General features: G+C 48.7%; 1 protein-coding gene across 6 annotated transcripts in view; it reads right to left on the bottom strand.

The window, feature by feature from the left end:
- LOC141051811 (uncharacterized) overlaps positions 1 to 26,423 on the bottom strand; it is a 646,796-nt gene that overhangs the window by 582,331 nt on the left and 38,042 nt on the right. For all 6 annotated transcript variants that reach the window (XM_073548842.1, XM_073548843.1, XM_073548841.1 and 3 more), the window contains exons 3-6: positions 22,490 to 22,564; positions 22,163 to 22,201; positions 21,746 to 21,781; positions 20,692 to 20,730 (exon numbers count right to left, since the gene is read on the bottom strand). In XM_073548842.1, the coding sequence (XP_073404943.1) occupies positions 20,692 to 20,730; positions 21,746 to 21,781; positions 22,163 to 22,201; positions 22,490 to 22,564 (189 nt within the window). The remainder of the gene's footprint in view (positions 1 to 20,691; positions 20,731 to 21,745; positions 21,782 to 22,162; positions 22,202 to 22,489; positions 22,565 to 26,423) is intronic.

Here is a 26,423-nt window from a genome sequence, read left to right on the forward strand (position 1 = left end):
GAGGGGCCCCGCCCACCAAATTGGACCCTGATGGGCCCCGCCCACCAAATTGGACCTTGAGGGGCCCCACCCACCAAATCGGACCCTTAGGGGCCCCACCCACCAAATTGGACCCTGAGGGGTCCCCGCTCACTAAATCGAATCCTGAGGGGCGCCGCTCACCAATTCGGACACTGAGGGGTCCTTCCCACCAAATCGGACCCTGACGGGCCCCGCCTACCAAATCGGACCCAGAATGGCCCCTGCCCACCAAATCGGACCCTGAAGGGCCCCACCCACCAAATCAGACCCTGAGGAGCCCCGCCCACCAAATCGGACCCTGAGGGGCCCCACTGACCAAATCAGACCCTGAGGGCCCCGCTCACCAAATTGAACTCTGAGGGGGCCCCGCCCACCAAATCGGATTCTGAGTGGCCCCGCCCACCAAATCGGACCCTGAGTGGCCCTGCCCACCAAATCGGACCATGAGGGTCCCCACTGACCAAATCGGACCCTGAGGGCCCCGCTCACCAAATTGAACTCTGAGGGGGCCCCGCCCACCAAATCGGATTCTGAGTGGCCCCGCCCACCAAATCGGACCCTGAGTGGCCCTGCCCACCAAATCGGACCCTGAGGGGCCCCGCCCACCAAATCGGATTCTGAAGGGCCCCAACCGGACCCAGAGGGGCCCCGGACACAAAATCGGACCCTGAGGGGCCCCACCCACAAAATCAGACCCTGAGGGGCCCCAACCACAAAGTCGGACCCTGAGGAGCCCCACCCACCAAATCGGACCCTGAGGGGCCCCGCCCACCAAATTGGACCCTGAGGGGCCCCGCCCACCAAATCGGACCCTGAGGGGTCCCCCGCCAAATTGGACTCAGAGTGGCCCCGCCCACCAAATCAGACCCAGGGGGCCCCACCAACAAAATCGGACCCTGAGGGGCCCCAGGCACCAAATCGGACCCTGAGCGGCCCCACCCACCAAATCGGACCCTGAGGGGCCCCGGCCACAAAATCAGACCCTGAGGGGCCCCGGCCACAAAATCGGACCCTGTGGGGCCCCACCCTCAAAATCGGACCCTGAGGGGCCCCAATCACCACATCAGACCCTGAGGGGCCCCAATCACCAAATCGGACCCTGAGGGGCCCTGGCCACAAAATCGGACCCTGAGGGGCCCCACCCACCAAATCAAACCCTGAGGGGCTCCGGCCACCAAATCGGACCCTGGGGGCCCCACCCACCAAATCGGACCCTGAGGGGCCCCGGCCACAAAATCGGACCCTGAGAGGCCCCACCCACAAAATCGTACACTGAGGCCAAAGTGGCCCCTGAGAGGCACCCACAGTTAAAACGGATCCTAAGTTGAAAGTCTTGCAGGGGCAGCAGGCAAGCCTCTTTTAAAGGGGCAGCCCGGGCACCATTTCAAACCACTATCTGTACTTCCTTCAGGAAATACATATCTAGTTTATTTTGTTTTTATTGTTTTTAACTCTTCACCTCTTTAATTTTTGTGTGATTATAGGATCCTTCCCTTCCTTTTTGAGATATATTCAGAATTCTCATACTTGAAATGGCTGCAGAAATTTGGAAAAATACCAAACTGATGGACATACTGTGATGATTTCTTCCCTATTTGCTCTGCAGCTTGACTTATTCATCTATATATTTCTTGTATTGAATCTTATATCACTTTGTACTATATGCTCATTGTTATAGTGGTTTGAAAAAACCACTATATTGTAATCCGAACGCTGCTAACTTATTATAGTGGTTTGAAAAAACCACTATATTGTAATCCGAACGCTGCTAACTTATTCTTCTTATTATTATTATTATTCAGTTGATTTCCGCAATTAATACAGCCCGAACCGCTACACGCACAGACTCCGTTGAGGTGTCGTTTCGAAGCCAACGTCAACGAGAGGTGTGCTAAGTATTTTTCGTGTCGATCGGATTTGTAGTTTTTGCGCAATTTGCATTTGAAAATTTTTTTTCCCGTCATTGGAATGCACTGTCTCCAATGCTTTTCAATGGGAAATGGCAAAAGGTGCCCTGAGGCGATTGAAATGGCAGTTGAGCTCATTGATATGCACAGGCAGAACCAGTTACTATGCCAACGCCTACGAACGTCACATGACGCCCCCAAGACAGAGCTTCTGCCACATAATATCAGCTCTTAAAGCGAAACCTACAGCACAAATGCAAATCTAGCTTCATCACATGACACATGCCCCTGAGAGAGAATGTCTGCCAAAGTGGATTTAGAAGAAGCCCAGTGAGCCAAACTAGCTCTTAAAGGGCTGACGCGCCAAAGTGATTGTTAAAGTGCCGGCGCACAGAAATGAGGCTTAAAGGGCCGACACGCCAAATCGAAAGCTGAGTGATCCCAGGCTCCAAATAGGGGGGTGAGCCACCCCGGGCTCCAAATCGGACGATGAGCCACCCCGGGCTCCAAATCGGACGATGAGCCGCCCCGGGCTCCAAATCGGAGGCTGAGCCGCCCCGGGCTCCAAATCGGAGGCTGAGCCGCCCCGGCCTCCAAATCGGAGGCTGAGCCGCCCCGGCCTCCAAATCGGAGGCTGAGCCGCCCCGGCCTCCAAATCGGAGGCTGAGCCGCCCCGGCCTCCAAATCGGAGGCTGAGCCGCCCCGGCCACCAAATCGGACCCTGAGGGGCCCCGACCACCAAATCGGACCCTGAGGGGCCCCGACCACAAAATCGGACCCTGAGGGACCCCGAACAAAAAATCGGACCCTGAGGGGCCCCACCCACAAAATCGGACCCTGAGGGGCCCCAACCAAAAATTCGGACCCTGAGGAGCCCCACCCACCAAATCGGACCCTGAGGGGCCCCAGCCACCAAATCGGACCCTGAGGGGCCCCAGCCACCAAATCGGACCCTGAGGGGCCCCACCCACCAAATCGGACCCTGAGGGGCCCCGGCCACAAAATCGGACCCTGAGGCCAAAGTGGCCCCTGAGAGGCACCCACAGTTAAAACGGATCCTGAGTTGTAAGTCTTGCAGGGGCAGCAGGCAAGTCTCTCTTAAAGGGGCAGCCCGGGCACCATTTCAAACCACTATCTGTACTTCCTTCAGGAAATACACATCTAGTATTATTATTACTATTCAGTTGATTTCCGCAATTAATGCGGCCCGAACCGCTACACGCACAGACTCCGTTGAGGCGTCATTTTGAAGCCAACGTCCAAGAGTGGTGTGCTAAGTATTTTTCGTGTCGATCGGATTTGTAGTTTTTGCCCAATTTGTGTTTGAAAAAGCATTTTCCTGTCATTGGAATGCATTGTCTCAATGCATTTTAACGGGAAAATGTTGTCATAGGGAAAACATGGGGCAGTCGTGAGGTGGCTGTTAAGCTCATTGATATGCGCAGGCTCACCCAGTTACTGTGCCAACACCTATGAACTTCTCAAGACCCCCCAGGACAAAGTTTCTGCCAGATAATTTCTGCTCTTAAAGCGAAACCCACAGCAGAAATGCAAATCTTGCTTCATCACATGACGCATGCCCCTGAGAGAGAATGTGCGCCAAAGTGGATTTAGAAGCCCAGTGAGCGAAACTGGCTCTTAAAGGGCCGACGCGCCAAAGTGATTCTTAAAGGGCCGGCGCACCAAAATGAGTCTTAAAGGGCCGGCGCGCCAGATCGAAAGCTGAGTGACCCCAGGCCACAAATCGGAGGCTGATCGACCATGGCCTACAAATCAGATGCTGAGACACCCTGGCCTCCAAATCGGACCCAGAGTGGCCCCGCCCACCAAATCGGACTCAGAGTGGCCAAATCGGACCCTGAGGGGCCCCGCCCACCAAATCGGACCCTGAGGGGCCACACCCACCAAATCGGACCCTGAGGGGCCCCGCTCACCAAATCGGACCCTGAGGGGCCCCGACCACCAAATCGGACCCTGAGGGGCCCCGCTCACCATATCGGACCCTGAGGGGCCCCGCCCACCAAATTGGACCCTGAGGAGCCCCGCCCACCAAATCGGATCCTGAGAGGCCCCGACCACAAAGTCAGACCCTGAGGGGCCCCACTCACAATATCGAACCATGAGGGGCCCCGGCCACAAAATCGGACCCTGAGGGGCCACACCAACAAAATTGGACCCTGAGGGGCCCCGGCCACAACATCGGACCCTGAGGGGCCACAGCCACAAAATCGGACCCTGAGGGGACACACCCACAAAATCGGACCCTGAGGGATCCCGGCCAGCAATTCAAGCCCTGAGGAGCCCAGGCCACTGAATCGGATCCTGAGGGGCCCACCCTCCAAATCATGCCCTGAGGCCAAAGTGGCCCCTGAAAGGCACTCACAGTTAAAACGAATCCTGAGTTGAAAGTCTTGCAGGGGCAGCAGGCAAGTCTCTCTTAAAGGGGCAGCCCGGGTACCTTTTCAAACCACTATCTGTACTTCCTTCAGGAAATACACATCTAGTATTAATGTTGTAATCCGAACGCTGCTAACTTTTTCTTTTTATTCAGTTGATTTCCGCAATTAATGCTGCCCGAACCGCTACACGCACAGACTCCGTTGAGGTTTTGTTTCGAAGCCAGCGTCCATGAGAGCTGTGCTAAGTATTTTTCGTGTCGATTGGATTTGTAGTTTTTGCGCAATTTGCGTTAGAAATTTTTTTTTCCCGTCATTGGAATGCATGTCTCAATGCTTTTCAATGGGCAACTTAAAACGTGCCCTGAGGCAATTCAAATGGCAGTAAAGCTCATTGATATGCGCAGGCACACCCATTTACTATGCCAACGCCTACGAACATCACATGACGCCCCCAGGACAGAGCTTCTGGCACATAATATCAGCTCTTAAAGCGAAACCCACAGCACAAATGCAAATCTAGCTTCATCACATGGCGCATGCCCCTGAGAGAGAATGTGCGCCAAAGTGGATTTAGAAGCCCAGTGAGCCACCCTGTCTCTAAAACGGCCGGCGCGCCAAAGTGATTCTTAAAGGGCTAGCGCGCCAAATCGAAAACTGAGTGACCCCAGGCTCCAAATCGGAGGCTTAGGCACCCCGGCCTCCAAATTGGAGGCTGATCGACCCTGACCTTCAAATCGGACCCAGCGTGGCCCCCGCTGAAGAAATCGGACCCAGAGGGGCTCCGCTCACCAAATCAGACCCAGAGTGGCCCCGCCCACCAAATCGGCCCCCGAGTGGCCCCGCCCACCATATCGGCCCCCGAGTGGCCCCGCCCACCAAATCGGCCCCCGAGTGGCCCCGCCCACCAAATCGGGCCCCGAGTGGCCCCGCCCACCAAATCGGCCCCCGAGTGGCCCCGCCCACCAAATTGGACCCAGAGTGGTCCCACCCACCAAAACGAACCCAGAGTGGTTACACCCACCAAATTGGACCCAGAGGGGCTCCGCAAACAAAATCAGACCCTAAGTGGCCCCACCCACAAAATCTGACCCTGAGGGGCCCCGGCCACAAAATCAGACCCTGAGGGGCCCCAACAAAATCCGACCCTGAGGGGCCTCGGCCACAAAATCGGACCCTGATGGGCCCCAGTCACAAAATTAGACCCTGAGGGGCCCCGGCCACAAAATCGGACCCTGAGGGGCCCCAACCACAAAATCGGACCCTGAGGGGTCCCAACCACAAAATCGGACCCTGAGGGGCCCCACCCACAAAATCGGACCCTGATGGGCCCCGCCTACCAAATTGGGACCTGAGGGGCCCCAACCACAAAATCAGACCCTGAGGAGCCCCGGCCACAAAATCGGGCCCTGAAGGGCCCCACCCACAAAATTGGACCCTGAGGGGCCCCGGCCACAAAATCGGACCCTGAGGGGCCCCACCCGCAAAATCGGACCCTGAGTGGATCCGGCCACAAAATCAGACCCTGAGGCCAAAGAGGCCCCTGTGAGGCACATACAGTTAAAACGGATCCTGAGTTGAAAGTCTTGCAGGGGCAGGAGGCAAGTCTCTCTGAAAGGGGCAGCCCGGGCACCATTTCAAACCACTATCTGTACTTCCTTCAGGAAATACACATCTAGTATTAATGTTGTAATCCGACCGCTGCTAACTTATTATAGTGGTTTGAAAAAACCACTATATTGTAATCCGAACGCTGCTAACTTATTCTTCTTCTTCTTATTATTATTATTAAGTTGATTTCCGCAATTAATACAGCCCGAACCGCTACACACACAGACTCCGTTGAGGTGTCGTTTTGAATCCAGCGCCCATGAGAGGTGTGCTAAGTATTTTTCGTGTCGATCAGATTTGTAGTTTTTGCGCAATTTGTGTTCGAAAAATTTTTTTCACGTCATTGGAATGCACTGTCTCCAATGCATTTGAATGGGGAAATGGCAAAACGTGCCCTGAGGCGATTGAAATGGCAGTTGAGCTCATTGATATGCGCAGGCAGAACCAGTTACTATGCCAACGCCTACGAACGTCACATGACATCTCCAGAACAGAGCTTCTGCCACATAATATCAGCTCTTAAAGCGAAACCCACAGCACAAATGCAAATCTAGCTTCATCACATGACACATGCCCCTGAGAGAGAATGTGCGCCAAAGTGTATTTAGAAGCCCAGTGAGCCAAACTGACTCTTAAAGGGCCGAAGTGCAAAAGTGACTGTTAAAGGGCCGGCGCACCGAAATGAGTCTTAAAGGGCCAACACGCCAAATCGAAAGCTGAGTGACCACAGGCTCCAAATGGGAGGCTGATCGACCCCCCGGCCTCCAAATCGGAGGCTGAGCCACCCCGGCCTCCAAATTGGAGGTTGAGCCACCCCGGACTCCAAATCGGAGGCTGAGCCACCCCGGCCTCCAAATCGGAGGCTGAGCCACCCCGGCCTCCAAATCGGAGGCTGATCGACCCCGGCCTCCAAATGGGAGGCTGATCGACCCCGGCCTCCAAATGGGAGGCTGATCGACCCCGGCCTTCAAATGGGAGGCTGATCGACCCCGGCCTCCAAATGGGAGGCTGATCGACCCCGGCCTCCAAATGGGAGGCTGAGCCACCCCGGCCTCCAAATGGGAGGCTGAGCCACCCCGGCCTCCAAATGGGAGGCTGATCCACCCCGGCCTCCAAATCGGAGGCTGATCGACCCCGGCCTCCAAATCGGAGGCTGAGCCACCCCGGCCTCCAAATCGGAGGCTGAGCCACCCCGGCCTCCAAATCGGAGGCTGAGCCACCCCGGCCTCCAAATCGGAGGCTGAGCCACCCCGGCCTCCAAATCGGAGGCTGATCCACCCGGCCTCCAAATCGGAGGCTGAGCCACCCCGGCCTCCAAATCGGAGGCTGAGCCACCCCGGCCTCCAAATCGGAGGCTCTTTGACCTCGGCCTCCAAATCGGAAGCTCATCGACCCCGGCCTCCAAATCTTACCCAGAGTGGCCCCGCCCACCAAATCTTACCGAGTGGCCTCGCCCACCAAATCGGACCCAGAGAGGCCCTGCCCACCAAACCGGACCCTGAGGGGCCCCGCCCACCAAATCGGACCCTGTGGGGCCCCGCCCACTAAATCGGACCCAGAGTGGTCCCGCCAACCAAATCGGACCCAGAGTGGCCCCGCCGACCAAATCGGACCCAGAGGGTCTCCGCCCACAAAATCAGACCCTAAGGGGCCCAACCCACCAAATCTGACCCTGAGGGGCCCCAACCACAAAATCGGACCCTGATTGGTCCCAACCACAAAATCAGACCCTGAGGGGCCCCGGCCACAAAATCGGACCCTGAGGGGCCCCGGCCACAAAATCGGACCATGAGGGGCCCTGGCCACAAAATCGGACCATGAGGGGCCCAACCCACATAATCGGACCCTGAGGGGCCACGGCCAGAAAATCGGACCCTGAGGGGATCCGGCCACAAAATCAGACCCTGAGGGGCCCCGGCCACAAAATCGGACCCTGAGGGGCCCCACTCACAAAATTGGAACCTGAGGGGCCCCACCCACAAAATCGGACCCTGAGGGGCCACACCCACAAAATCGGAGCCTGAGAGATCCCCGCCAACAATTCAAGCCCTGAGGAGCCCAGGCCAAGGAATCGGATCCTGAGGGGCCCCACCCACCAAATCAGACCCTGAGGCCAAAGTGGCCTCTGAGAGGCACTCACAGTTAAAACAGATCCTGAGTTGAAAGTCTTGCAGGGGCAGCAGGCAAGTCTCTCTTAAAGGGGCAGCCCGGGCACCATTTCAAACCACTATCTGTACTTCCTTCAGGAAATACACATCTAGTATTATTATTACTATTCAGTTGATTTCCGCAATTAATGCGGCCCGAACCGCTACACGCAAAGACTCCGTTGAGGCCACGCTTCGAAGCCAGCGTCCACAAGTGGTGTGCTAAGTATTTTTCATGTAGATCGGATTTGGAGTTTTTGCGCAATTTGCGTTTGAAAAAACATTTTCCTCAATGCATTTCAATGGGAAAATGTTGCCATAGGGAAAACATGGGACAGTCGCGAGGTGGCAGTTAAGCTCATTGATATGCGCAGACTCACCCAGTTACTATGCCAACGCCTACGAACTTCACATGACCTCTCTAGGACAGCGTTTCTGGCAGATAATTTCAGCTCTTAAAGCGAAACCAACAGCATAAATGCAAATCTAGCTTCATCACATGACGCATGCTCCTGAGAGAGAATGTGCGCCAAAGTGGATTTAGAAGCCCAGTGAGCCAAACTGGCTCTTAAAGGGCCGACGCACCAAAGTGATTCTTAAAGGGCCAGCTCACCGAAATGAGTCTTAAAGGGCCGGCACGTCAAATCGAAAGCTGAGTGACCCCAGGCTCCAAATCGAAGGCTGAGCCACCACGACCTCCAAATCGGAGGCTGATCCACCCTGGCCTCCAAATCGGACCCAGCGTGGCCCCGCTAAAAAAATCAGACCCTGAGTGGCCCCGCCCACCAAAACGGACCCAGAGTGGCCCCGCCCACCAAATCGGACCCTGAGGAGCACCGCCCACCCAATCGGACCCAGAGTGACCCCGCCCACCAAATCGGACCCTGAGGGGCCCCGCACACCAAATCGGACCCTGAGGGGCCACACCCACCAAATCGGACCCAGAGTGGCACCACCTACCAAATCGGACCCTGAGGGGCTCAACCCACAAAATCGGACCATGAGGCCAAAGTGGCCACTGAGAGGCACCCAGTTAAAACGGATTCTGATTTGAAAGTCTTGCAGGGGCAGCAGGCAAGTCTCTCTTAAAGGGGCAGCCCGAGCACCATTTCAAACCACTATCTGTACTTCCTTCAGGAAATACACATCTAGTTATTATTATTAAGTTGATTTCCGCAATTAATACGGCCCGAACCGCTACACGCACAGACTCCGTTGAGGTGTCGTTTCGAAGCCAGCGTCCATGAGAGGTGTGCTAAGTATTTTTCGTGTCGATCGGATTTGTAGTTTTTGCGCAATTTGCGTTTGAAAATTTTTTTTCCCGTCATTGGAATGCACTGTCTCAATGCATTTGAATGGGAAATGGCAAAACATGCCCTGAGGCGATTGAAATGGCAGTTAAGCTCATTGATATGCGCAGGAAGACCCAGTTACTATGCCAACGCCTACGAACGTCACATGACCTCTCCAAGACAGAGCTTCTGCCACATAATATCAGCTCTTAAAGCAAAACCCACAGCACAAATGCAAATCTAGCTTCATCACATGACGCATGCCCCTGAGAGAGAATGTGCGTCAAAGTGGATTTAGAAGCCCAGTGAGCCACCCTGGCTCTTAAAGGGCCGACGCGCCAAAGTGATTCTTAAAGAGCCGGCGCACCAAAATGAGTCTTAAAGGGCCGGCGTGCCAAATCGAAAGCTGAGTGACCCAGGGCTCCAAATCGGAGGCTGATAGACCCTGGCCTACAAAAAGGAGGCTGAGCCACCCTGGCATCCAAATTGGACCCAGAGTGGCCCCGCCCACCAAATCAGACCCAGAGTGGCCCCGCCCACCAAATTGGACCCTGAGGGGCCCCACCCACAAAATCGGACCCTAAGGGGCCCCACCCACAAAATCGGACCCTGAGGGGCCCCGGCCACAAAATCGGACCCTGAGGGGCCCCACCCACAAAATCGGACCCTGAGGGGATCCGGCCACAAATTCAGACCCTGAGGGGCCCCGGCCACAACATCGGACCCTGAGGGGCCCCAACCACAAAATCGGACCCTGAGGGGCCCCAACCACAAAATTGGACCCTGAGGGGCCCCGGCCACAAAATCGGACCCTCACGGACCCCGGCCACAAAATCGGACCCTGAAGGGCCCCGGCCACAAAATCGGACCCTGAGGGGCCCCGCCTACAAAATTGAACCCTGAGGGGCCCCAACCACAAAATCAGATCCTGAGGGGCCCCGGCCACAAAATCGGACCCTGAGGGGCCCCACCCACAAAATCGGACCCTGAGGGGATCCGGCCACAAAATCAGACCCTGAGGGGCCCCGGCCACAACATCGGACCCTGAGGGGCCCCACTCACAAAATCGGACCCTGAGGGGCCCCAACCACAAAATCGGACCCTGAGGGGCCCCAACCACAAAATCGGACCCTGAGGGGCCCCGGCCACAAAATCGGACCCTCACGGGCCCCGGCCACAAAATCGGACCCTGAGGGGCCCCGGCCACAAAATCGGACCCTGAGGGGCCCCGCCTACAAAATTGAACCCTGAGGGGCCCCAACCACAAAATCAGATCCTGAGGGGCCCCACCCACAAAATCGGATCCTGAGGGGCCCCACCCACAATATCGGACCCTGAGGGGCCCCACCCACAAATATGGATCCTGAGGGGCCCAACCACAAAATCGGACCCTGAGGGGCCCCAACCACAAAATCGGACCCTGAGGGGCCCCACCCACAAAATTGGACCCTGAGGGGCCCCACCCACAAAATCGGACCCTGAGGGGATCCGGCCACAAAATCAGACCCTGAGGGGCCCCGGCCACAACATCGGACCCTGAGGGGCCTCACACTCACAAAATCGGACCCTGAGGGGCCCCAACCACAAAATCGGACCCTGAGGGGCCCCAACCACAAAATCGGACCCTGAGGGGCCCCACCCACAAAATTGGACCCTGAGGGGCCCCACCCACAAAATTGGACCCTGAGGGGCCCCACCCACAAAATTGGACTCTGAGGGGCCCCGGCCAAAAAATGGACCCTGAGGGGCCCCACCCACAAAATTGGACCCTGAGGGGCCCCGGCCACAAAATCGGACCCTGAGGGACCCCGGCCACAAAATCAGATCCTGAGGGGCCCCAACCACAAAATCGGACCCTGAGAGGCTCCGGACACAAAATCGGACCCTGAGGGGCCCCAACCACAAAATCGGACCCTGAGAGGCACCGGCCACAAAATCGGACCCTGAGGGGCCCCGGACACAAAATCGGACCCTGAGGGGTCCAACCCACAAAATCGGACCCTGAGGGGCCCAACCCACCAAAACGGACCCTGAGGGGCCCCGCCCACCAAATCGGACCCTGAGGGGCCCCGCCCACCAATTCAGACCCAGAGGGGCCCCGCCCACTAAATCGGATTCTGAAAGGCCCCAACCACAAAATCAGACCCTGAGGGGCCCCACCCACAAAATCGAACCCTGAGGGGCCCCGCTGACCAAATTGAACTCTGAGGGGCCCCACCCACCAAATCGGACCCTGAGTGGCCCCATCCACCAAATCGGACCCTAAGGGGCCCCACCCACAAAATCGGACCCTGAGGTGCCCCGGCCACAAAATCGGACCCTGAGGGGCCCCACCCACAAAATCGGACCCTGAGAGGCTCCGGACACAAAATCGGACCCTGAGGGGCCCCAACCACAAAATCGGACCCTGAGAGGCACCGGCCACAAAATCGGACCCTGAGGGGCCCCGGACACAAAATCGGACCCTGAGGGGTCCAACCCACAAAATCGGACCCTGAGGGACCCAACCCACCAAATCGGACCCTGAGGGGCCCCGCCCACCAAATCGGACCCTGAGGGGCCCCGCCCACCAATTCAGACCCGGAGGGGCCCCACCCACTAAATCGGATTCTGAAAGGCCCCAACCACAAAATCGGACCCTGAGGGGCCCCACCCACCAAATCGGACCCTGAGTGGCCCCGTCCACCAAATCGGACCCTAAGGGGCCCCACCCACAAAATCGGACCCTGAGGTGCCCCGGCCACAAAATCGGACCCTGAGGGGTCCCACCCACAAAATCGGACCCTGAGGCCAAAGTGGCCCCTGAGAGGCACCCACAGTTAAAACGGATCCTGAGTTGAAAGTCTTGCAGGGGCAGCAGGCAAGTGTCTCTTAAAGGGGCAGCCCGGGCACCATTTCAAACCACTATCTGTACTTCCTTCAGGAAATACACATCTAGTATTATTATTACTATTCAGTTGATTTCCGCAATTAATGCGGCCTGAACCGCTACACGCACAGGCTCCGTTGAGTTCTCGTTTCAAAGCCAGCGTCCACGAGTGGTGTGCTAAGTATTTTTCGTGTCGATCGGATTTGCAGTTTTTGCGCAATTTGCGTTTGAAAAAACATTTTCCTCAATGCATTTCAATTGGAAAATGTTGCCATAGAAAAAATATGGGACAGTCGTGAGGTGGCAGTTAAGCTCATTGATATGCGCAGGCTCACCCAGTTACTATGCCAACGCCTACGAACTTCACATGACCTCTCCAGGACAGAGTTTCTGGCAGATAATTTCAGCTCTTAAAGCGAAACCCACAGCACAAATGCAAATCTAGCTTCATCACATGACGCATGCCCCTGAGAGAGAATGTGCGCCAAAGTGGATTTAGAAGCCCAGTGAGCCAAACTGGCTCTTAAAGGGCCGACACGCCAAAGTGATTCTTAAATGGCCGGCGAACCGAAATGAGTCTTAAAGGGTCGGCGCACCAAATCGAAAGCTGAGTGACCCCAGGCTCCAAATCGGAGGCTGAGTCACCCCGGCCTCCAAATCAGAGGCTGAGCCACCCTGGCCTCCAAATCGGACCCAACGTGGCCCCACCCACCAAATTGGACCCTGAAGGGCCCCGCCCACCAAATCGGACCCAGAGTGGCCCCACCCACCAAATCGGACCCTGAGGAGCACCGCCCACCAAATTGGACCCAGAATGACCCGCCCACAAAAACGGACTTTGAAGGGCCCCACCCAACAAGTCGGACCTAGAGTGGCCCCGCCCACCAAATCAGACCCTGAGGGGCCCCACCCACCAAAGCGGACCCAGAGAGGCCACGCCCACCAAATCGGACCCAGAGGGGCTCCGCCCACCAAATCGGACACTGAGGGGCCCCGTCCACCAAATCGGACCCTGAGGGGCACCACTCACTTAATCGGACCGAGAGTTGCCCCGCCCACCAAATCGGACCCTGAGGAGCCCCGCCCACCAAATCAGACCCTGAGGGGCCCCGCCCACCAAATTGGACCCTGAGGGGTCCCGCCCACCAAATTGGACCCAGAGTGGCTCCGCCCACCAAAATGGACCCAGGGTGCTCCGCCCACAAAATCGGACCCTGAGTGGACCCGGCCACAAAATCAGACCCTGAGGGTCCCCAACCACAAAAACGGACTTTGAAGGGCACCACCCAACAAATCGGACCTAGAGTGGCCCCGCCCACTAAATCGGACCCTGAGGGGCCCCACCCACCAAAGCAGACCCAGAGAGGCCACGCCCACAAAATCAGACCCAGAGGGGTTCTGCCCACCAAATCGGACACTGGGGGGCCCCGCCCACCAAATCGGACCCTGAGGGGCCCCACTCACCAAATCGGACCCTGAGGGGCCCCACCCACAAAATCGGGCCCTGAGGAGCCTCACCCACAAAATCGGACCCTGAGGCCAAAGTGGCCCGAGAGGCACCCGCAGTTAAAACGGATCCTGAGTTGAAAGTCTTGCAGGGGAAGCAGGCAAGTCTCTCTTTAAGGGGCAACCCGGGCACCATTTCAAACCACTATCTGTACTTCCTTCAGGAAATACACATCTAGTTGTTATTGGAATGAAAGAGTGATTGTCCAGGTGTGTGTGCACAATATCAGAGGCTTGTAATGTTCATACTGGTGCTGAAGCTAAGCCATCATACTTACAGCCCTTCCTTTTGGCTAATCTTTTGCTATGCTGTTTGCATCAGATACAATCTGCATTTAGCATATGGAGAGAGAGAGTCACAGGAGCAGGGAGAGTGGATGAATTCAATTTCTAGACAGTGATTAGGGATTTGCAGTCCTTTGCTAAATATATAGCTGTGGCAGTTGACCACATACTTTTTTTGTGTACAGTGCAGACCAAAAGTTTGGACACACCTTCTCATTCAAAGAGTTTTCTTTATTTTCATGACTATGAAAATTGTAGATTCACTCTGAAGGCATCAAAACTGAATTAACGCATGTGGAATTATATAATTAACAAAAAAGTGTGAAACAACTGCAAATACTGTATGTCTTATATTCTAGATTCTTCAAAGTAGCCACCTTTTACTTTAATTATTGCTTTGCACACTCTTGGAATTCTCTTGATGAGCTTCAAGAGTTAGTCACCGGAAATGGTTTTCACTTCACAGGTGTGCCCTGTCAGTTTTAATAAGTGGGATTTCTTGCCTTATAAATGGGGTTGGGACCATCAGTTGTGTTGTGCAGAAGTCTGGTGGATACACAGCTGGTAGTCCTACTGAATAGACTGTTAGAATTTGTATTATGGCAAGAAAAAAACACGAGTGGCCATAATTTCTTTAAGAAATGAAGGTCAGTCAGTCCGAAAAATTGTGAAAACTTTGAAAGTGTCCCTAAGTGCAGTTGCAAAAACCATCAAGCGCTACAAAGAAATTGGCTCACATGAGGACCGCCCCAGGAAAGGAAGACAAGAGTCACCTCTGCAGTGGAGGATAAATTCATCCGAGTCACCAGCCTCAGAAATCTCAGGTTAACAGCAGCTCAGATTAGAGACCAGGTCAATGCCACACAGAGTTCTAGCAGCAGACACATCTCTACAACAACTGTTAAGAGGAGACTTTGTGCAGCAGGCCTTCATGGTAAAATAGCTGCTAGGAAACCACTACTAAGGACAGGCAACAAGCAGAAGAGACTTGTTTGGGCTAAAGAATACAAGGAATGGACATTAGACCAGTGGAAATCTGTGCTTTGGTCTGATGAGTCCAAATTTGAGATCTTTGATTCCAACCACTGTGTCTTTGTGTGAAGCAGAAAAGGTGAACGGATGGACTCTACATGCCTGGTTCCCACCGTGAAGCATGGAGGATGAGGTGTGATGGTGTGGGGGTGCTTTGCTGGTGACACTGTTGGGGATTTATTCAAAATTGAAGGCATACTGAACCAGCATGACTGCCACAGCATTTTGCAGCGGCATGCTATTCCATTCGGTTTGCGTTTAGTTGGACCATCATTTATTTTTCAACAGGACAATGACCCCAAACACACCTCCAGGCTGTGGAAGGGCTACTTGACCAAGAAGGAGAGTGATGGGGTGCTACACCAGATGACCTGGCCTCCACAGTCACCAGAGTGAAGGCAAAAGGGCCAACAAGTGCTAAGCATCTCTGGGAACTCCTTCAAGACTGTTCGAAGACCATTTCTGCTGACTACCTCTTGAAGCTCATCAAGAGAATGCCAAGAGTGTGCAAAGCAGTAATTAAAGCATAAGATGGCTACTTTAAAGAACCTAGAATGTAAGACATATTTTCAGTTGTTTCACACTTTTTTGTTAATTATATAATTCCACATGTGTTAATTCATAGTTTTGATGCCTTCAGAGTGAATCTACAATTTTCATAGTCATGAAAATAAAGAAATCTCTTTGAATGAGAAGGTGTGTCCAAACTTTTGGTCTGTACTGTATGTGAAAAAAATTAGAATATAGTGATCCATAGAGTATTACGTGCTTTGTGGTACATTTTGGTGTTATATAACAATCCAAAAAAGTGTGGAAACATTTTTCTGAATTCATTTACTCATCCATAGAGTATTGCATTCCCTGGGGTACAATTCTGTGGCATATAACACTTCAAAGAAGGGTTTAATTTTTTTCTGCATTCACTTACTCATCCATAGACTATTGCGTGCCCTGGCGTACATTTCTGTTGCATATAACACTCTAAAATATGTTTCTATAATCACCTATCCATATAGTAGTCCATGCTCTGGGGTTCATTTCTGTGGCATATAACACTCCAAAAAAGCGTGTTCAACTATGGGAAAGTATATTGTAGATAACATAATAACAAAACTTAAGTAAACTCAAATCTCAATATTTTTCTATGATCAATTAGTCATCCATAGAGTATTATGTGCTTTCTGTTACATGTTGATGGTATATAATACACCAAAAAAGTGTTGAACAATTTGTCTGAATTCAATTAGTCATCCACACAGTATTAGGAGCTTTCTGTTAAATTTCATTGGTATATTAGATTCCAAGAAAAGTTGAAAAATGTGTCTATATTCAATTAGTCATTCATAGAGGATAAAATGCTTTGGGATACATTTTTGTGGTATATACCACTGCACACTTCTGTGACATTTCAGTCGTATATACAGCAAGACTCCAAAAAAGCGTTTAAAAATTTGTCTGGATTCAATTAGTCATCTATAGACCATTAGGTACTTTCAGTGACTTAAGGTTAATATCTAAAACTAAAAAAAAACAAAAAAACATTCAAAATGTTTTTCTGGATTCAGTAAGTCATCCGTACAGTTTAATGTGCTTTGAGTAAAAAAATTATGGTGGTTTAAATTTTTAATAACCTCTTGGTCTTGAACAGTTCACAAAATATTTTTATTCCAAAAATTGACTATTGTCATGTGTGAAATTTTGTTGGTTTGAAATATAAACTAAAAATGGTCGGCAACATTTGTACATATATGGTTGTTCAAAAATCGACTATTATCATATATACTCCAGAACTTGTGAGAAATTTCATTGATTTGAAATAAAAAACAAAATTTGCCCTGCTACAGGTATGTAAATTTGGTCTCTCAGAACTCAGTCCACAGCCACCACTAATTCTCCAGTTGTGATGTCCCCCGCCTTGTACCAGCAGGTGTCGGGGAACATCACCATTGCACTTACCAAAGTGGTTACTAGGATTGTTCACTTAATGACCGACATATGGACAGGTGCTTATGACACTACATTTCCCTGATGGCACACTGTGAGAACGTTATGGAGGCTTGAAACAAAAAAGAAAAAGCAGGCCACTAATAGGAATGCACACTACCAATTAAACATAAAAAGAGATGACTTTATTGATAGCAAATTATTAAAAACATTAAAAAAACACACACACAGTGAAAACCGCATAGGTCCTGTGCACACCATAAATATTATAAAGATGGTAAAAATAACAGCTCCATAGAGAAAAAGCCAAGTGAACATCAAATACAGTCATATAAATGGCAATTCATGTAACTATGCAGAAGATTCCAAACAGACATAAATGGTCACTAAATAAAGAGCTGCATAATAAATCTCCCATAGAAAAAGTGGATCACTATACCACATAAAACAATTAAGGCATGAATCAGCCTGGAAAAAAAGGAATGCACACTATAGCATACTGAAATAAATATGCCAATGAAGCTGATATAATGGCCAAATATATCAATCTGTGAGAGTGCAAATGCACATGCAAATGAGCGACAGAAAATGCTAAGATGAAAACATCCACACAAGAAAAGGCACAAGGCCTAGCATGAGGGTGGCAGTCCCTTAGAATTTCAGAGAAAGTCCGTTTATATTCATGCCATAAATGGAACCATGGGAGATCAATTGGTGAGCACAGGGCGCAGAGACGGAGACCCAAAGCGTGTCGCCATTACAAGGATGGCTTCGTCAGGGGACTTCCCCTCACGAAGCCATCCTTGTAACGGCGACACGCGTTGGGTCTCCGCCTCTGCGCCCTGTATTCTGGTCAGCCTCCGCAAATAATGACTGAAGAGTGGACATGGATGTCTGACATTTGTGCTGTTCTCAAGACTTTGAGGACTATACAAAGATCGTCATCGGCAATGACGCCATCATCAGCGCAACGATCTGATTTCTGTGCCTACTTAAGCAGTTGCTGCAGACAAATAAACTTGAAGTTTTGCAAGTGTACCAGGTGGAAATGGAGGAAGACATAAGACAGGGACATATTACCCAGGCCAGCCTTATCTCATCTGCTCAGGGCAGATTTGCTAATGATGAGGAGATGGAGGTTGAGGAAGAAAAGGAGGAACAGGAGCTGTTTGATAGCGCAAAAGAAGCTAGTACCTACACAAACTTGTCCCATTTCTCCTTCGTGGATGGGTTGAAGAGGGGATTGAGGAGGAAGAAATGGAAAAGGCGGAGATGAAGAGTAGTCGTCATAGTGGAGACAGGAAAGTATTGGCTGTATGAATCTTGGCAAATATGGCAGACTTTATGTACTGCTGCCTTACCTGTGACCCTCACGTTACATTCATCTTGGCCAAAAAAAGAGTACTGGTTGGTCACCCTGCTAGACCCATGCTACAAGTTGAACTTTGCATCTTTTCTTCCTGAGGCAGAGAGATCTTATAAAATTGTGCTATACCAGAAGGCCATTGTTGAAAATATGTTGAAAAAATTCCCATCAGACAACACTAGTGGAAGGAGGCAAGGTTCCTTGCTCAACCAAGGAGGAGAGTAAAGGGAGACACATAGCAGAAGCAGGGGTACACTGTGAAACACTTAGGCCAATTTCATGACACCAGCCCAGTATCCAGTGCTTGATGACTAGGTATTTTTGACATGGAGGGAAAAGTTTTTAAAGATGGTCAAGCAATATCTGGCAAAGAAAGCCAGCATACTTCCTAATTCCTCTGCAGCCTTGAGCTATTGGGTCTCATAGCTAAACACCTAGCATGAGCTATATGTCTATGCCTTGGAGGTGTTGTGCTGCCCTGTCGCTAGTGTCTTGTCTGAGCGGTTTTTAATTGCCGCTGGGGGGATCATAACAGACGGGAGCTTTCGACTGTCAGCAAAAAATGCTAAGAGGCTTACTCTGATAAAAATGAATAAAGACTGGATTAGACCTGACTTTTCCTCACCACCAGATGACAGCAACACATAAAGTGTTTTTAATGTTGAATACTTGATTGAGGTTGTTGCCTTCTAGTGTCCTTGGATGACTGGATGACTCTCCTTATAATTTTTTACTGACTTTGCACTTTGTGCAAGGCATTTATGAGTGAAGAAATAGTACAGTTACACTACACTCTCTTAATTTGTTAAGGTCACATCAGTTTATTTGTCCAGCTGGGAAAGCAGCCTCAGTGACCAGTTGTAACCTCGATAACTTCACTGTTAGTCACTGATGCTGCGCTCGCAGCAGCTCATTTCCCAGTGGATCTGAGCCTGGATGGTCGCATCATGGCACCATCCAGTTGAAATCTGTTAATCCCCTAGACATGGATTATGGCATGGGACAGAATGATGGACAGGTAATGGATATTGTTGTTTTATATTTTTGTTTTATTACAGGACATGAGGGATTCAATGGAATGGGTGTTAGGTGAGAATAACTGTGTTTGTTATTTTTAAATAAAAAGTAAAAGTATGTTTTGTTTTATTTCAAATAAAAGACTTTATTCTTGCTGTGTCTTTATTTACAATACAACTATAGAATTAGTAATGGATAGGTGTCTCATAGAGGTCCTCAACATTACTAAGCTGTGGGCTTGATGTCACCTGATAATACAAAGGTGACATCAACCCCACAAATATGAACCCCACTTGCCACCGCTACACCATGCACATGCCAGCATGGCAAACACTGGATGTTCGGGCCCCCCATTCAAGTGAATGGGATCTGGGTTCAGGTTCAGGTTCGGTTATTGCCCTGATATCCCAACTTTTTGCAACTGTTCGGCCAAACCCACCAGACACTAACATCCACGTATCCACCCATCTCTAGTAGTTAGTATTTTATTTCCATGAAATCATTTCCAAATGAGGAGGTATCCAAAAGAAGCAAGAATAATCTTCTGGAAAGTGGGGCACTTATGGTATAGGACTTCGCCACTAGGTGAATGATAGGGGAAGCTTTCTGAGTAAGTATGCCAGATGACATTGTTTAAGAAATTAGTATTAGACTTCAGTGATTTTTTTCCAATGTGTTGTTCAATTTTTTGTCTAATTTGTTATGATTCATTTAGACGATTAACATGCGTCTCTGAAGTTTTCTTTCCTTTCCCTACAAGAAAACTGCCATGAATACAACACACATTTTTTTCTTATTTTAAAGAAGGTGAAATGTCTATATCAATCTTGTTCCGGCCATCCTTTGACCTTCTGAACTGATGAAAAATGTGTTGAATATTTATGAATACCAATGATGAACTCATCTTATTGATGTAAATTTCATGGATTTGCTCTTTTAACAGACAAATTGGTTATGGAATAAGTTGCCGCAAAAGTCGTCCTTTGAAATAACCATTTCCGATGCTTAATTTAGTAAAAGTATGCAAAATCTCATAGCTGCTTGTTGTTCTTGTGAATCAGATGTCACAAAATAGGCGAAAGATTGAACAAATTGTTGAAAAAATAATAGCTAGAGCCAAACACTATCTTCCCCAATGACGTTGGCTGGAATAGCGACGCAAAACAAAACCTTCACCTAGCGGTGGAAGTTCTTACTACAAGTGTTCCATCCCCCAAAAGTCTAGTCCTTTTTTGGGGGAGGGTACCCATTGTACTATGCAAACAAAACAGGACATATCTTCTATAACGGTTACTCACTAGTGGTTGGTGATGTTGTGGTTGTTTCCAATGTCGTCGCTTCACAAAAAAAAAGTTAGATATCATTAGATACATTTCTTACCAATTATATTCAATAATACGTGTCATTACCATAAATTAGTTGAACTATTAACAAGAGTGTTAAAATAGTAGATGAAGCACATGGTTAAGTATAGCAAGCCACCACGTATCGGTGTAATCAGCTGTACTGTATAGTAATTAGTGTTTAATTTCGCTGCAGCCCCACCACAGGAATAACAAACCATTACACTGAGTGTGTTGAAATCAATGACACATGTACATTTCATGTAATAGTATTAACAAGTGGGATCTTCAAGAGTAAGTACAGGAAACTTGCTCTGGGCACTCCAGTCATAAATCACCCCCTTTTTCATAGAGGACCCCTTTGTGAGCAATCATTCATTATTTGTGACCAATGAAACTCATTTCTCAGTCATGCAATATGGTAGACAGTAGGATATTGAAATGGCACCCTTACCAACTTGGCTATTTTACAGCTGCACAGGTTGCACATATTGTACAGTATGTCCAGCCCCGATTAAGGGTCTTGAAGGAGGGACTAACATCTAATAGCACTGAATACTTTAATAGAGTTTTAGAAAAAAATTTTCTGCATACCTTCATATAAACGGTATATGGTTATGGGTAATTGTATGATAACCAGTGGAAACTAACAGCCTCGTCTTCACACTCTGTTCTTTTTCACTGCTGTGCTGTCACACATAATCTGCTATTTTTGTTTGTTTTATGACTTTCTTTCCTTATCTCATTGGCCAAACTGTGACCTGTGACGTCCACTCCCTATCCGGAATCTTCACAAGATGGCTGCTGCATTTCCTGCTTCTGCTTTTATATAGGCTACCCTATTCTATCCTGATTGTCTATACTACATTAAGTGACCTAATCGCTGTAAAGCATTACGGGAAAGCCGTTCCTGTTTCTCCCAATGTTATGTGAGCCTTCATATGATAATATAGAATCTGATTGTATACTGTAAAAACAAAGCAAAATGTGTTTCATAAGGAGTACTCACTGGTTGTTGGTTTTGTGGTTGTTTTTAATGTTGTTGCTTATAAAATAAAAAAGAAAACAAAAATTAGACATAGTGTATATCACCTATTAGTCATGCTCTGTGTGTAGTGAATGATTGTCATCATAAATTAGTTGGGATCAGTGTTATGGTTTATTTAAATATTGCCATTTCTAGCTGGATGAACAGTGTCTATATTCTTCACAAGATGGCTGCTGCATTTCCTGCTTTTGCTTTTATATAGGCTACCTTATTCTGTCCTGATTGTCTGTACTTTATTAAGAGACCTAATTGCTGTAAATCATTATGGGAAAGCCGGTCCGGCTTCACTCATTATCATGCGAGGCTTCATATAAGAATATAGAATCTGATTGTATACTGTACAAACAAAGCAAAACATGTTTCATAAGGAGTACTCACTAGTTGTCGTTGGTGTTGTGGTTGTTTTTAATGTTGTCGCTTATAAAATAAAAAAGAAAACAGAAATTAAACATAGTGTGTATCACCTATTAGTCATACTCAGTGTGTAGTGACTGATCGTCATCATAAATTAGTTGGGATTAATGTTATGGATTATCTAAAATATTGCCTTTTCTGGCTGAATGAACAGTATCTATTTCTTAAGGGTGTTGTCCCCAACTCTATGTAATACCCAATTCCTGGGGGGATTTACTAATCCACATGGTGCTGTATGTATCGTTCATTTGGTCACAAGATCTGCCCTTTTACTATATAAATTTTACTCACGAGGACACTTGCATCTCTGACCACACAGAATTGGCAATAGTAGAGGACATTCTTTAGGAGAGCACCAACAAAGACCTGCAGAATTGAAAGAAGAAAACGTATTAATATTTTATATAGTTGATATATAACTTATCATTCAATTAATATTGGGAATAAATTGTAATGTCTGAAATGTTTACATATTTCCATCATCATTATTATTATTATTTTTTATTATAGCTCCATTTATTCCATGGCGCTTTACATGTGAGGAGGGGTATACATAATACATCCAAGTACAGTAATCTTAAACAATACAAGTAACGACTCGTACAGGATGAGAGAGGACTCTGACCGTGAGGGCTCACAGTCTACAAGGGATGGGTGAGGATACAGTAGGCAAGGGTAGAGCTGGTCGTGCAGCGGTTTGGTGGATCGGTGGTTACTGCAGTTTGAAGGCTTGTTGGAAGAGGTAGGTCATCAGGTTCTTTTTGAAGGTTTCCATGGTAGGCGAGTGTCTGATATGTTGTGGTAGAGAGTTCCAGAGTAGGGGGGATGCGCGGGAGAAATCTTGTATGCGATTGTGGGAAGAGGAGATAAGAGGAGACTACAGAAGGAGATCTTGTGAGGATCGAAGGTCTCGTGCAGGTAAGTACCGGGAGACGAGGTCACAGATGTATGGAGGACTCAGGTTGTAGATGGCTTTGTATGTCATGGTTAGGGTTTTGAACTGGAGTCTTTGGGTAATGGGGAGCCAGTGCAGGGATTGACAGAGGGGAGAGGCCGGGGAATAGCGGGGGGACAGGTGGATTAGTCGGGCAACAGAGTTTAGAATAGATTGGAGGGTTGCAAGAGTGTTAGAGGGGAGGCCACAGAGCAGGAGGTTGCAGTAGTCAAGGCAGGAGATGATGAGGGCATGGACTAGCGTTTTTGCAGATTCATGGTTGAGGAATGTACAGATCCGTGAAATATTTTTGAGTTGAAGTTGGCAGGAAGTGGAAAGGGCTTGGATATGTGGTTTGAAAGAGAGATCAGTGTCAATAATAACACCGAGGCAGCGAGCTTGTGGGACTGGAGAGAGTGGGCAGCCATTTACTTTAATGGATTGGTCCATTGGGGGGGTCATGTGAGATGGGGAAAGAGGATTAATTCCGTTTTGTCCATATTAAGTTTAAGAAATCTAGCAGAGAAGAAGGATGAAATAGCAGACAGACACTGAGGGATTCTGTTTAGTACGGAGGTGATATCTGGTACAGAGATGTAGATCTGTGTGTCATCAGCATAGAGGTGATACTGAAAGCCATGAGATTCTATCAGCTGTCTGAGGCCGAAGGTGTAAATGGAGAAGAGCAGGGGCCCTAGGACTGAACCTTGCGGGACTCTGACAGATAGGGGGCGCGGTGAGGAGGTGGTGTGCGAGTGGGAGAAGCTGAATGTCCGGTCTTTTAGGTGAGATGCAATCCAAGATAGGGCCAAGTCTGTGATGCCAAGAGATAAGAGGGTCTGTAGTAATAGGGAATGGTCCACTGTGTCACAGGCAGAGGACAGGTCCAGGAGGAGGAGGACAGAGTAGTATCGCTTGGCCTTGACGGCTAATAGGTCATTGGTGACTTTAGTTAGGGCAGTTTCAGTGAAGTGGTGTGGCCGGAAGCCAGATTGTAATTGGTCAAGGAGAGAGCAAGAAGAGAGGTGGGAGGACAGTTCAAGATGGACGTGTTGTTCCAGTAGTTTTGAGGCATAAGGGAGAAGCGATATAGGGGGATAACTAGATACAGGGGATGGGTCAAGAGAGGGCTTTTTGAGAATAGGTGTGATTGAGGCATGTTTAAAGCTTGAGGGGAAAACACCAGTTGTTAGTGATAGGTTGAAGAGGTGGGTTAGGGTTGGGATGAAGACTGTGGTGAGGTTTAGTATGACATGGGATGGGATCCGGTCAAGTGCACAGGTAGTGAGATGTGATCTTGAGAGTAGAGTGGAGAGTCAATCTTCTGTAATGGTGGAGAAGTTGGTTTTGGAGGAGGAGGGCAGGACAGTTAGGAGGAAGGGCTCTGGGGTTTCTTGACCAAAACTGTCTCTGATGTTATCAATCTCCTTGAAAAATGAGACAAAGTCTTCAGCTGAGATGAGTAGGGATGGAGGAGGTGCTGGGGGGCGGAGGAGAGAATTGAAGGTGTTGAATAACTGTAGGGTTGTGAGACAGGGACGATATGAGAGATGAGAAGTAGTCTTGTTTTGCTGCAGCGAGTGTGGCCTTGAAAGTAGTGAGGGACTGTTTGAATGCAGTGAAGTCCTCATTGAAGTGGGATCTTTTCCATCTCCGCTCAGCAGCCCTGGAAGCCCGCCTCAGTTCTTTGGTCAGACTGGTGTGCCAGGGCTGTCTGTTGTTTTTGCGAGCTTTGGTATGTTTGAGAGGGGCAACTGATTCCAAAGCTACAGCTATTGTGGTGTTGTATAGAGCGGGAGCGGCATCCGCATTGTGTAGGGAACTTATGTCTGTAAGAGGGAGGAGGGATTCAGACAGTGAATATTTTTCATATTTTTTATTGTACTAAAATGCCTATTTTTGACCCTAAAGTTAATTTTTTTCACAATCAGGGATTCATTTTGCACTATTTTTTTACGAGCTTTTTGTTTCCTTGCACAGAATGAGTTAAGTGAGAATTAGTCTGTGAGCTCATTCCCATAGGAAGTTTGTAACTCTTATTTGTCTTTTCAGCTTCTCTCAGCTGATTTATAATGAAATCAAAGTTCAACTCAACCTTGACGTTGTCTGTGTGGTCATAAGTCATCACAGGGGACTTCATGAAAAGCTGCATTTAGCTGCATTTACTTCACTGTATCAGCGTAGTTCTTGGTTGCGCATCGTCTAGTGTAAACTGTGCAGGAGTTTTGACAGCAACATGATGTAGGGACAGAAACCTTCATTCCAGAATATTTCATTTCAAAACAATCTTAATAAGATGACCAGTTGTCTCATGCCATGTAGTTCTACTGCTTTGTATAACCTTAGGATGGGTTCATATTGCGTTAGGGGTGTGCATTTAATGCATCCGTTACATAGCAGCATCAACATTGTGTAACGGATGCGTTAATGCACCAATACATTGCTATAGACGAGCGCATCGCTAACGCAAGTCATAATCGGCATGAAGCATTTGCTCTAGCGTGATCATATAACACGATCCAAAAAAGGCAGTTGCGCTAGCACAGTTCGTTTAACGCATAAAAAAGTAAAAATGTTTTAAAAAAGTCACAAAATAAAGAACACAAAAAAATGAAAAAATATCATACCAATAAATACACATATGGTATTTATGTAAAAAAACTCTAAAAACAAAAAAGTAAACATATTTGGTATCGTTGCGTCAAGAATGGCCTGACCTATAAAATTGTCACACTAGTTAACCTCTTCAGTGAACACTGTAAAAAAAGGAATCAAAACTTGACAAAAACTGTGCTTTTTCATCATACCGCCGAATAAAAAATGAAATAAAATGATTTTAAAAAAGTGGAGTAGAAATAAAAATAGTATTACTGAAAACATCATCTTGTCCCGCAAAAAAAAAATTGGCAGCTCTGTTGCCAGTGGAGAAAAAAAAGTTATTGCTCCCAGAAAAGAGCGTGCAAAAACAATTATATTTTCCTTAAAATAGTTTTCATTGTGTAAAATTGGTAAAACATTAGCAAAAGATAAAAATGTAGTATCACTGTAATTGTACTGACCTAAAGAATAAAAACTGCTTTATCAATTTTGACATAAATGAACAGCATAAATAAACAATTCTTGCATTGTTGGAGTTTGTTAATTCTGCCTCCCAAAAATCAGAAAGCGATCAAAAAATGTCATGTCCAAAAAAAATAGTACCAATAAAAATGTTAACTTGTCCTGCGAAAACAAGACCTCACATGATTCTGTGAATCATAGCTCTGAATACATGAAATCTTTTTTTTTCCA

Source organism: Dendrobates tinctorius, unplaced genomic scaffold (assembly GCF_039654945.1).
Source record: "Dendrobates tinctorius isolate UK_male_01 unplaced genomic scaffold, ASM3965494v1 ptg000158l, whole genome shotgun sequence".
NCBI classification, from domain to species: domain Eukaryota; kingdom Metazoa; phylum Chordata; class Amphibia; order Anura; family Dendrobatidae; genus Dendrobates; species Dendrobates tinctorius.